The 12,974-nt window shown below is 48.9% G+C and overlaps 1 protein-coding gene across 6 annotated transcripts in view; it reads left to right on the top strand.

Annotated features, from left to right (window-relative positions):
- Positions 1-12,161, top strand: part of PRPSAP1 (phosphoribosyl pyrophosphate synthetase associated protein 1) — a 31,543-nt gene extending 19,382 nt beyond the window's left edge. For all 6 annotated transcript variants that reach the window (XM_040579102.1, XM_040579111.1, XM_040579091.1 and 3 more), the window contains 3 exons: positions 4,452-4,522; positions 5,208-5,354; positions 6,665-12,161. In XM_040579102.1, coding sequence (XP_040435036.1) covers positions 4,452-4,522; positions 5,208-5,354; positions 6,665-6,823 — 377 coding nt within the window. In that variant the 3' untranslated portion in view covers positions 6,824-12,161. The remainder of the gene's footprint in view (positions 1-4,451; positions 4,523-5,207; positions 5,355-6,664) is intronic.
- The last annotated feature ends 813 nt before the right edge of the window (positions 12,162-12,974 follow it).

Here is a 12,974-nt window from a genome sequence, read left to right as displayed (position 1 = left end):
CCTGGTTTTGAGTGAGCTGGGTTCTGTTACTGGAGGTGCCGAATACTGAGGTCTTATCTGTCTAAAAGCAGTTTGTAAGCATCTGTTGCAGGCTCTGCCACAGAGCTGTGCTCTGCCATGCAGATGTGAAACTGCAGCTATCGTTAAGGATGGCAATGCTATGAGAGACCGTGTTTACCCTCTCTGCCATGCCTCCTTCCTTGTCTGATTCAGTCATTTGAAAAGTGTCTTGCCACCTCAAGGGGAACATCAAACAAAACCCTTGATCGGCCATCCTGGTGGTGTGAGGTCTGGTGGCAGAGTGAAGCAGGGTTCAGCTGTGTCCCTGTATTGATTGTGAAAGGTATGACATGCGCTACTCACCCAGAGCTGTATGCTTCCTTATATCAAAACTGGCCAGAAAAACCTTGAAACAGCACTGGTCTCCAGGTCTGCCTGGCTTTGCTACCACAAACATGGGTCTGGGCAGTTAGGAGGTGCCTCCTGGCTGAGACTAAATATAGAGCATCCTGCTCTGGGCTACAGCCAGATCTTGTGGAACATCCTATTTTCACTCTCTAGACTCTGCAGTACAGGGTCCCCAGCAGTTACAGCCAGAGAGGCATGAAACCTGTGTCTGGGAGCAGCCCCAGAGGCCTACACCAATGACTTAGGTTTCATGCCATTCTTCATGGGCTTCTAGTGAATTGGCTGGGCTCCTGCATCCTGGCATGCACTTTTTCTCCCTATTTTGGTAGACATCATGTGCCTTTAATTAATGAGTGAAATGGCTTATTTATTGTCCTGGGTGTAGCCTGATACAATGCTCTGATTTGGTGTAGCCATAACAGAAAAATGCCAAAGATGCTTCCAACTGCACTTAAAAGTGCTGTGCTAAAGCTGCAGCAACACCTCATGTCACTCAAACCCCAGAAATCGGAGTCTTTGAGACTGGATGTTACTCTGAGGTTATTCTCTTTGATTGTGTGCTCTTTGTGCCTCAAAGCTTGCAGCTGGCTTGGGGCTGTGCTTTAATAACACGCGGACTCTTTGCATGTTTTTTTGTCCTTGAGAAAAGGAGTGGAGCACCATCTGCTGAATCATTTCAGTGGCTTTGAAACTCAGTGCTTTCCACAGATAGCTTAATGGTCTGCTTCAAACCCAGAGCCCAGCAAACTGCTATGAAGGAAGAGTTTGGATGAAAACATTGGAGTGACCGTAGGTCTGTTCCTACTTCCTTACCCCTGTCTCTTCCCTGTGTTTAGCCTGGGCACAAGGATATTATCTGTCCTTACAGGTCTATCTCTTCACAAAACAGTTTGTTCTTGAGCAGCCTTTTGCTCATAGACTCCGTTGTAAATGCTGCATTATTTATCTTGCTGATTATCACTATAATGCACGCTGTCAGCTCCAAACAGAATTGTTTTAGCATTTCTTAACCCATTTTTGACTACTTAACTAAAGCAACTGGTTTATGCACCTGGAAATGCTGTTTCCTTGTGCCAGTGATAATCTTGCCTTTAACACATGGTAGTTCTAAGCGCCATGCGTGTAGAAGAATGTGCAGGTTAGAGTGTTTGGCTGATGAACTTACTTCCCCGCCACCTCTCTGTGTTCTTTGATATTCTTGTTTTATAAAAATGGTGGTTGGTTTGTGGTTTTCTCTTTTCTTTATTGTTCCCACCAGAAGTTACAGATACCACAAGAACCTTTTCTGACTCTCCAGGAAAAAACCCCAGAAACTTTCAACCTAAATGTAATCCAAAGGGTTATGCCAGGCAGGAGTTACAGCTGTGGCTTACTTCTGTTGCCCCCTTGTCTACCTACAAATAGAGGTTTTGTGTCTGGGAGGAAAACATTTTTTATTTTTTGAATAATTTTTCAAGTCACCTTCTCGTAGAAGTTCTGACTTGCACATCTTGATATTTCTAAAGATTTTGAAGAAAAAAAACTTGGCTGCAATAACCCTTGCATAAACTCTCATCACGCTGGAGCAGTTCTCTTGAGATACGATGTGGTTGTGGGTAGATCTTTGGCTTGCAATTTTTTTCTTTTTTTTGCAGAGGAAATTGAACACGAAAAAGGGAGAACATCTCTTTAGGATCCGGGTAGGTCGGCATGTTGCCTACCGTACTTTAAAAATAAAGCAAAATGGAAATACAGCATTTAAAAACAAAGAGATGCATAGCACTGCTAATGTTGCTAGCTGCTGTGTTAGCCTTTAAGCATAGCAAGGAATGTGTCTGCTTCCTTTACGGAATAGAAGGATACTGTTTTGCTGAAACTTCATGTGTTTGTGAGTAAAATAGTGCTGAATTTCAGCTCCTTAGGCCTGTTCACCATTTGCTTAGAAAAGAGTTTTCCGTAGCCTGGCTCTTTTAAACAGAAAAGGTACTCGTCTGTGGATGCACATGAAGGATGGGATGGCGGCCACGTGTATTTTGGTATTTCACAGCTCTTGCCAGGAGTTCTATTACTGTCCAAACTAGATAATAAACTCATAACTAACCTAAGCAGGTAGGTACTGCCTGTAATTGAAATTTGTCATCTGCTTATCTCTTGTGATGCTTAACCTTAGTTTATTACAAATACTTTTCCTTCTTATAAAAACATTTTCCCTTCAGGATTTGGACATGACTTTGCATTTGGTAGGAGACTCAGAAATAACAGTGCACAGGAGGCTGGGGAATCTGTGCTCCAAAGAGCAGTTAAGGTAGCTGTGACTTTTAACTACAAACCTAGCAATGAGTAATATAACTTTGGTCAAAACAGAACTATTGGACACCCTTTATAGTTTTGGTAGGCTTACAGAAAACCAGTCTGTGGAGTAGGTCCTGTGTATGAAGAATGACTCTACTCATGAATCTACGGAGCTGTGGTCCTTCTAATTGCTTTCATCGCATCCCTCAGTCTGACTCGCTCACCCAGCTGTGCTTGTACTCTTAAGCATTCCCAGGCACTGATGAGTTGTGGGAACAGTACTAGATCAGCCTGCTGTGCAGGATGGGGAGTTTTGTGTAGGACTTTTTCGACCCAGGAGGGCAGAAATCAATATTCAGGCAAGCCTTTAGATGGGCAATGGCTTGTGTTCTCATGCTGCTCAAGTATTATGTTGAAGTAGGTTATCTTACAGGAGAAAAATCTTGCCATCTAGTGTGTCCAAAACTCCTTGTCACTTGAGAAGTCTCTGTGGCCAGAATCCTGGCAAGACCTGAGCATACAAAGAGAAGGGGTACGAAGTGCCTTGGTAGGACACTTTGCTGCACTCCCCATAGAGAGTGTAGAATCTGGGGGGTGCAGGTGGGCCAGGTAAGTGTTACAAAATGCTGGATGTTCCTCTTTGCTTCAGTGGTTAGATCAAATTGTCACCTAATGACAACGTGCATGCCCACCATCATGTCCTTTCTGTGCTGGGAGGTTTTATACTGTATTCACTGTATAAACGAGCACCTTCTGGCAAGTGAGAGGTGTGGCTTGTTGGATAGCAAGTCCCTGGCCCATATCAGAGGCTGATTGCTGTTTGGTGTGAGTCTGAAGGCTGTGTTACATCTCAGTATTCTCAGAGCATCCTGGTCCATATCTCTGTTATTTTTTTATACTGCTGTTGGAAGTTTTTCAGGATAAAAAACAAAACAAAACCTGTTACACACGTAGTTTTTTCATGAACTGTGTCAGTGCAGAAGTAGTCTTTGGGGAGTGGAACCTTATTTCCCAATTTTTCTCTTCACCATGTGTCAGATAGCACAGCTCATCAATGTGTCCTTTTGCTTTTAATTGCTGGTTGCACTGGCTTGTAGAACTAAGTTTGAACTGGGTTTTGTCCTGCTTTTTCTATTAATCCACTCAAAAAAAAAATCGGGAAATCTGTTTCTGCAAACTTCCTTAAGCTTTCTTTGCCTGAGCAGGTGTTATTAACATCCTAATGCCTTCTGAAAGAACCTTATGTGTTTGGTGATATGAGAGAAAGCAAGCAAGCTGCAGCGTGATTCTCAAATCCTTCAGATGAATCAGTGAGTCCAACAGGTGAAAAATAGCACGTTGTAAAGCATATGCCTTTGAGAGGTGTTGCTCGCAGAAGCCCATTTGTTGTTCCCAGTCATGAGATACCCCTTTTTTTCAAGTTCTGTTCTGGAGCACAGTCATTGATGTTTCCCATAAGCTAAGTGCTGCTTTGTAGCTCTCTTTGCACAGGGGTCTGTTAGATATTTGGGTTTGCTTACTGTCTCTGAGGTCAGCACAGATTCCTCACAGAAACAGTTTCATCTTAATGCAGCAGTGCTGTTCGTTTAAGGAGGAAAACAATGGTTAAACCAGTGGTTACTCACTTTGGTGGGTGTCAGGATAATGCAAAGCACCTGTCTCTTATCTGTGCACCAATATAAGACACAGTTAAGGGCTGGGCCTCAGGTGTGGTGGAGCTGTTGTGGTTTGACTCAAAGTTAACTGACCTGGGCTTTTTTTTTCTTCTTTAGTGATGATGGCCAAGGAGAAACCACCAATAACTGTGGTTGGAGACGTTGGAGGAAGAATTGCCATCATTGTGGTATGACTGTGACGAAGGGGGGGAGTGGGTGGCTTTCTCCCAGCATCTTTCCTTGAGCTGCTTTATCCCAGAGGGTAGGAGGGATTGCTGGTGTAGGGGTAGCAATGTGATTGTTACCAGTGTTTTCTCCAGCTTTGCTGGTGGCTTTGGTTATTTCATCTTTCTGTTGAAAACCCTTTGTACTTCAGCACCTTAAGCCCTGAAATCTCCTTGCTCCCTTGAATCTACAAATGTTAATGTCTACAAATCTGCCACAAATCCAGGACATGCAGAGAAATCTCCTGAAGTGTTTTAAAAAAACCCAACCAAAAAAACTTGCTGAGCTTCTCATACTTGCTGTGCCATGCTGCAGTGTAAGTAATCAACATACAGCTGCTATCAGAATTAAAAAAAAACACCCTTGCTGAAGATAAGCTCTGTTTGTGTGCATGCATGTGCAGGAATTAATTTGTTTCCGAGACACAGTATTTGTTTTGCACACTAGCAGAAGGGTCCGTAAATTAGGTCAGTAGTTCACAGACTTAAGTTGTGCACTAGACTGTCATTGCATCTCAATAGCAGCTGAAGTAGCCAGGCATTATTTTCGTAAGTGTGTGTAGCCAAAGGTGCAGTACCTTACAGATCCTCTCCCGCCCTGCAGGCGCAGTAAACTCCTGGTTTTGATGTTATTTCTGTTTCTTCTCAGGATGACATCATTGATGATGTGGAAAGCTTTGTAGCTGCTGCAGAGATCCTGAAAGAGCGTGGAGCCTACAAGATTTTTGTGATGGCTACTCATGGGCTCCTGTCAGCAGATGCCCCCCGTCTCATAGAGGAATCCTCCATTGATGAGGTGCGTTTGCTTTCTGGATTGCAGAGGAAGGGCTGGCTCTGGTAGCTGGGTTGATTTAAGGCTCCAAGACTCACAAACTGATGTTCTTCCCCTGTGTTGTGGTTTAACTCCAGCTGGCAACCAAGCACCACGCAGCTGCTTGCTCGCTCCCCACCCTGACCCAGCAGGGTGGGGAGGAAAATCAGAAAGGAATGTAAAACTTGAGAGTTGAGATAAGAACAATGTAATAATTTACAGAATTATAAAAATATAAAAATTAATAATTAACAGAATAAAAAGATAAGAACAACAGTAATAATAGTAATAACAATTAGGATGGAAAGGTGGGGAAAAAGGGTAAAGCAATAACTGCGCATGCAAGCAAAGCAAGGAATTCATTCACTACTTCCCATGGGCAGGCAGGTGTTTGGCCATCCCCAGGAGAGCGGGGCTCCATCACACCTAACGGTTACTCGGGAAGACAAACACCATAATGCCAAATGTCCCCCCTTTCCTCCTTCTTCCCCCAGTTTATATACTCAGCATGACGTCGTATGGTATGGAGTATCCCTTTGGCTAGCTTGGGTCACCTGTCCTGGCTGTGTCCCCTCCCAGTTTTCTGTGCCACTCCTGGATTTAGTATAAATATCACCCAGCAACAACTAAAAATATCAGTGTCATATCAAAACGCAGCACTGTACTAACTACTAAGAAGAAAATTAACTCTATCCCAGCTGAAACCAGGATACCCTGCCACCTAGCTCATGTCTGAAATTACTGCTTTCATCAGATGCTGTCAGTTAGCTGGTTCTTCATTGGAGGGGAAAAAAAAAAAAGGACGTGTGATTAATACTTGTTTGGATCAGATCTGCTTCTCTGTTTTCTCCCTAATGCACCGTTATTAGTTGTCCCTGCCTGGACGCTTCCCTCACCACAGCTGGGTGCATGTGACTGCTTTCTCACTGTACAGACCTTCTATCTGTCCCTCTCCTGCAGCTGATGATGGGCTGTTGGGTACATTTAAGAGCATAAGATTTCAGACCTCACCCTTAGTAACAAACATGTCAGACCCTGCAATCTAAATGGACCCATCAGCCTGTGTGGAGATGGCTGTTGTAGAGTGCTGGTCCCCTCAGCAGGTTGACTGTCATGTAGGGAAGACAATTTGCTTTATTTTTTTTTTTTTCTAACATACAAGGATTTCTCCCCCTGAACTGTGAAACAGCAGGTACAGCTGCTCCCTCCTGGAGTTAACCCTAGGGTAGCTGTTCAGTGAGAGCGAGCATATCAGCGGCACAACTGATGGTCTTTTTCTTTTTGGCACTCTGTAGGTGGTAGTAACCAACACGGTTCCTCACGAGGTACAGAAGCTGCAGTGCCCCAAGATAAAGACTGTGGATATCAGTTTGATTCTCTCTGAAGCCATCCGACGAATCCACAATGGCGAGTCCATGGCCTATCTCTTTCGTAACATTACTGTTGATGACTAGACCTGGTGCTGCCCCTGTCTTGGCTTCCACAAGAGAAGGAAATACGCATGAAAAGGCAATACCATAAATTATAGGCATAATGCAATTTTTATTCTTGTAGGAGCCTGAAGGTTTTCAGGATCTTGAGCCTTGAGATCTAATAGGAAAAAAATCAACCTGACCAGCACTTTACAGGTGAATAGAAGAGGCCACTGGCAATGAATGGGAAGGATTACTTCTTAATTAAGAGAGACAGAGAAATGAAGTGGTGTTGAATTTTTAACTTCCTTTAATTTTTTTTTAGTGTGTTATCTCTTGTTCTGTAGTGGGGAAAAGAAAAACAAAAAAGAAGTAGCTGTCAGCTTGTGAGAAAGGAAGAGACACTGCTCATTGCTCTGTGTGGGCAGCAAGAGGAGACAGTCTTTGGGTTTCTGTTTCTCAGTGTGACTCGCCTGAGAGCACAGAGGGGAATGTTTCTTTCAGGAGCTGGGCTGGACTTCATGCTGCTGGCAGAGCTGATCAGCAGAGCAGCTCCTTGCCAGCTGAGTGGCCTCTCATCTCTTGCACAGCATAGCAAGGACTTTCATCAAAACTAAGTTAGCGGAACATCCAGAAAGGGCAGCTTAGGGCAACCCATTTGCAGGGCTACTCATCCTTGTGGTGGGGTGCTGGGAACAAGCTCACATGTGTCTCCCAGCAAGGCAAGGGATGCTAGTTAATGCCCTGGCCTTTTCATTTTGTGAACTTTGGGTCATTGTTGTTCTTCGGTGGCAAGTCACATGAGGGTCTGGGTCTTCACTTGAATGCTTGTCTGCACTGCAAAACCAGGCCCAATTTCTGGAGTTGCCTGGGGCTGATGAGTTGCGGGGGAGTGGAGTAATATCTGCCTCTAATGCAGCTGTGCTTTCCAAAACACTAACACTGAACCTGCAATAAAAAGCATAAGAATTTTCATTTTTGGTGCTTCCTATGAGCCTTGTACCCTCTGAACAGCTGCTCGGTCTGTACCATGGGGCTGTTGCTGCAACAGACTTGCAGCCACCTTCCATGGGGAAGTAGGACTCACAGCTTGCTTCTTTTTTGAGTGACACTAATCCTTCGGTGGAGAGGCTGCTTGAGAAAGCAGCACAAAGTGCTTGTGAAGGGCTTGGTCTCTGGGATGATTGATATAAGGATGAATTCCCAGACTTTGATCATCCCCTTGGAGGCAGGCAGACATGCTCCAGTAAAAGCTATACCACTTTCTAGCCTGCTGATGTGAGGAACAAATCCTGCTGGAGGCAGTTGCTTCAAAAGAGCGCTGCTGGTGACGGGCTGCCTCTAGCAGGCAGTTGTTTAGTTTTGCTTATCCTTCAGCTTCTGCCTACATCCTTCTTGTCCATGCCAGCATCTAAAATGTGTACAGTACCAGGGGCAGGCAGTGACTCTGTGAGCAGGACAAGCCTTGAACACCAAGCAAACAAGTGTGCCTCAGCAGAGGACCCTGTGTCTTGCAGAATAGTGTCCTGTCTCATAGGTGATGAGGGTACAGAAAGGCCCAGAGTGGTTGGGTCATCTCCAGGATCCAGCATGGATTAAACCTCCAAGCCAAATCCCACAAGGGATGCACAGGGCTGGATGAGGCCTTAAGGCTGTGGATGGTTTGCCTGCATTTTCAAAATACTATGGACAAACCACAGCTGTGCTCTGTGACTGCAGTGTGGCTCCTCAGCCTGCTGGAGTAGCACAGTACTGTGCTGCAGGTATTACTGAATGGATTGGCTGAAGTTTGTGAAGTGTGCGTGGCTCCTCATTCTGAGCCACTATTGGCACTTCCAGTGTGAAGTGTTCAAAGTGCGAGTGGTATCGCTCTTCTCTCCCTTTCAAACTGCTTGTCAGCCCTGCCAGAAGCAAGGTCAGCACCTGTTGGATGCTGTTGCCCCACTCAGACTTGCTTTTGCTGGGCTGTATTTGGGTAGAAACCATGGAACTACGGCACCAGCGAGCAGAGGCTGGTGCTGGAGTGGAAGCTAAAAGCAGCTGGCTGAACTGAAGCCGGGAGCTGCTCACAACTCAGAATCCCTCAATGCTTTAGGAAAACTGGTACCCTCTATGCACTGAGCTCCCGAAGGTCACATGGAGACAGTGGCTTGGGGCCGGTATATGCTAGGACAGACCATCTGCCTGACCTGAGCCAGCCTGGACCTTGGATGCTGCTGTCACCATCGCAGCATCAAGCTGGATGGTTTTCCCTTTGGCCCTGGGATTCCCCCCCTGCTGTTGCCGTAGCACTGTGCAACTTCTTCCAGCTTCCCCTGCCAGCCTGGAGTGCTGGCAGCAAGCTTGACCAGCCCCTGGGTGTAGCTTTAGAGCTCCTGATGCTGCAGCTCTGTCACTTACTAGAGTTGAGGCTTACGCTCCCTTGTAAGAAGGTTAGCTGCTTGCCCCCATGCATCTTGTTCCCATCTCTGAATCTTTCTACTTGTATTCCATACTCCCAGCTTGGAAAAGAAAAAGGCACATGCAGAACAGTTCTATATGCTTCGGTGTTAATACCCGGGAAGGGCGGTCTGGTGTCTTTGAAAAGAGTGTGTGTTGTGCTGTGGGCTCACCCGCTCCCGTCCGTCCTTTGCTAGGGGGGAGCTGGTGGTGTCCAAGGGCAAAGCGGTTGGTTCTTTTGGTCAGGACCCGTCTGACGCTGCCCCTGGTTCAAAGGTGTTTCCCCTGCCTTGGAGCAGGGGCCTGGGCAGGGCTGCGTGGAAGCGCGTTTCCCGGCGTTTCTTGTCGCTGCTGCCCAGCCTTTGCTGCAGAGCGCGCTGGCAGCGAGCCGTGCGGGCTGCCCCCGCCGCAGGGAGCGGGTGACAGCCGCCGGGGCCCGACAGCGACCGCCGAGGGGAGGCGGCTGTTGGCCCCGGGGGAGCTGCAGCCCGGCGCGGGCGGCAGGGGGCGGGGCTGGCGCCGGGCCGTCGCCTAGCAACAGGGGACTCCAGGGGAGCGCCACTGTGACGGGCAGCGGGCTCGGCCAATGAGCGGCGGCGGCGCATTGAAAATCGAGGGGCACGGTGCGGGGCCGGCAGAGGGCGGCGAGGGGCGGGAAACTGGGCTGCGGAGTCGGAGGGAGCGGGGCGGGGGGAGAGCCGCTGGGCGCCGGGCAGGGGCCACCGCATCCCCCACTCGGGGGGAGCACCCCGCAGCCGCTTCCCCCCCCGCCCCGCTTTGGCTGGGGTTTGATTGCTTTGCGGGCTGGGGACGTGGTGGGGGCGTGGGGGAAAGGCTGCCGGCTCTGCCAGGTGCCCCCCAGGCAGAAAGCCTCCCGTACCCCCCAGGCCAGGCGCTATGGCGAGATCGAAGGCGAAGGCAGCGGCGACGGCCCCGCTCAGCCTGCCCCAGCTGCTGGAGCTCGCCATCGGGGCTCCCGAGGCCGTGGCCGTCAACTTCGGTGCGCTGTGCGGACTGCTGCAGCGCATCCTCGGGCACCTGGGCCAGAGGGAGCCGCCCGCAGCAGCAGGGGTGCAGCCCCACACGGCCAGGGCAGGGCCCAGCCTGCCGAGGCACCTCCCAGGCTGGAGGAGGCGGCAGGCGGGACCCAGGCCTGGCCCAAGGACCAGCGGTCCCAGCCCCAGGAGCCGCGGAAGCACCTGCTGCAGGGGACCACCAGCAGCCCCTGGGTTACCTCCGTGGCTGCTGATGTGGGGGAGATGCAGGAAGCCGAAGCCAATGAGAGCGGCGTCTCCAAGGTAGAGGCTCTTCCCGGTGCCCTGGATGCCCCCTGCACCGAGGTGCCCCCTCCTGGGGGCTCTGCGCTGCCCCTGAGAGCAAGGCCTGCTTGAAGCCCCAGCTCACGGTGGGGATGGAGTTTTGGGGAGGAAGAGCTGAGATGCTGCTCGGGTGGCTCTGGGCGCTCTCCTTGTTGCCATCAGCAAGCGGTGGGTGTGACAGAGTACCAGGTACCCTCTGGCCACAGGCTCAGCCCCCAGCATCCAGCCACAACGCCCTCTCCCTCCCTCCCCTGCTCCTAAAAGGCCGGGGATGGTATCTGGGATGGTATCTGCTCCTCGGGCAGCCAAGAGGTTCCCTCCCACCAAAAGGCCCCTGGGCTTGCCCAAGGGCTAAGCCTGGCACCGGTGGGCACTGGAGGGGGACACTGAGCTGCACTGTACTGAGCTGCTCATGGCCCTGCTTTTCCCAAGCATCCCCAGCAAGAAAAGTGGAGCTCAGGTCCAAGGAAAGATCTGCCCCAGCACGACAGGGCCGGATCCTGCCGGGGCTGGCATGCTTAGGGAAGATGTCTGCAGGCCTGGCTCCTGCTTGGTGGCTCCGGCTTCGATAGTTGTGGCCACCACTGTCCTCCCTGGCCAGGCTGCCGTCAAGGGGTGGCAGTGGTTCTTTGCCCTTTGGATCCATTCCAGTGGTCTCACACAGAGCTTGGCATGGGCAAGCAGGGCCGAATCCGACCCTGCTGACACAGGTTGTGCAATGGGCCCCCCAATACAGGGCAGGGGTGGGGGTCTGTGGGGTCTGCTGCCCCTTCTTGGCTGTGGAAGACACGGTGAATGGAGAGCGCTGGCCACAGTGCCCTGCCCGCTTGGCTGTGCCAGACCCCATGCACCCCCTGGCTCTGGGCAGACCAGAGCGGTAGTACAGGTCCTGGTCCCCAGCGACTCTCCCCTGAGACCCACCCCTGTCCCCCCTTCTCCTAAGCCACGTCTCTCTGCCAGAATCTCCTCAAGGGGATAGGTGGGGTGAAGGTGGCGCAGGCCTGCATGGAAGAGGACATCGCGATGATCCAGAAGGCGCTTGGCTTGTTGAGCTGCCGTCACTGGTGCCCCCAGGAGGGCAGTGGTCCCTTGCCCCCCTCTGTGCCCCTCTCTGCAGCCCTGGGTGCCACCCAGTGTGAAGGACCCCAGGAGGGAAGAGTGGGAAGGGTGTCTCGGAGGGGAGTGTGGCGGCTCAGCCCACCCCACCTATCTCGAGGAGATTCTGGCAACGCTGTTTGGGGCTGTCACTCTTCTTTGGTTAAATGAACTGGAAGTGCCTATGGGAGAAAACAGTTATTTGCTTGTCAAGTAGAGGGCTGATGAATGTGGGTTGACTTGTGTAATAGCTTATTATTCCTGCTGATAATAAGCTGATACTAAGTTATAGGAATTTGCAACAGCATTGGGCAAAAGTCAGGATTTCAGATCAGGGTACATTTAAAGTGAAGCTTAAGTCAACAGAAATAATTCTCTTCTTCACAGTTGACAGCAGCTTTCATCTACTTCCAAAAGGCCAGAGATAGGGAAGGAAAAAAGTAAGGTGTGTTGCAATGGGAATGAGGTGTAACTTTTTATGGGCAGGCTGTTGTCTTGCTGGGGTACTCTCAGATTTAGTGGAGATACACTTTTTTATTCATTTTTTTTTTTAACATTTGGCTTGCAAAGGTTATGATTTCATTGTTTAAAAAAAAAATCAATCCTGAAACCTTAAAAAAAAATGGATTCTCTTTTCTGTCATTAGCCTAAATATCTGGCTTCTTAAAATCTCAGAGAAACCATAGTAACAATAAAAATAAGATCTGATTAGGGTTATCTTCATTCTAGAATTCCTGTGTGGGCTTTTGGTGCAGTTCTACTTTGCATGCCCAAACATAAAATAAGAACTGAAATGCCGTAAACATTGATGATGTGTGGCTGAGGAAATACATTTACTGATGGTACGTTGCTAACGGCAAAGCTTGTAGTAACGCTGATTTAGTGCAAAAAGTATTTGTATGCAGCCTAGGACTTGGGGCAAGAGGAGGTTAAAAAAAAATACCCAAAAACTGTGTTCAGCAGCCCATGTGCTAAATGTAGAAAATTTAGAAGAAATAACAAATATATTTATTGGAAATGCTTTCTTCAACATTTGCGTGGAAGTATTTTGAAACATTTTGTAAGTTTTGAACTTAATGCTACTGCGCTGCATGTATAAATGTGATACATCTCAGCCAGGGGGCAGTGGCAGACAAAGGCTATGTCTCGCACAGAGCCAAGCTTCTGATGGTGTTTTTTTGAAAATAAATGTCCCTGGTGAAAAGGAAAAAGGCTTAAAAACCTAATGATCCACCTGAGAAAAGTCTCAGGTAAAAGTTCTGTCCTGCCTTACAAGATTGCTCAACTTGATTACTGAGGAGCCACAGCATGTAGTGCCGAATCGCCCTGTTCTTGCTCAC

Source organism: Falco naumanni, chromosome 1 (genome assembly GCF_017639655.2).
Source record: "Falco naumanni isolate bFalNau1 chromosome 1, bFalNau1.pat, whole genome shotgun sequence".
In the NCBI taxonomy this organism is placed as follows: domain Eukaryota; kingdom Metazoa; phylum Chordata; class Aves; order Falconiformes; family Falconidae; genus Falco; species Falco naumanni.
The sequence above is the reverse complement of the archived record's forward strand: the minus strand, read 5'-3'. Positions and strand labels throughout refer to the sequence as shown.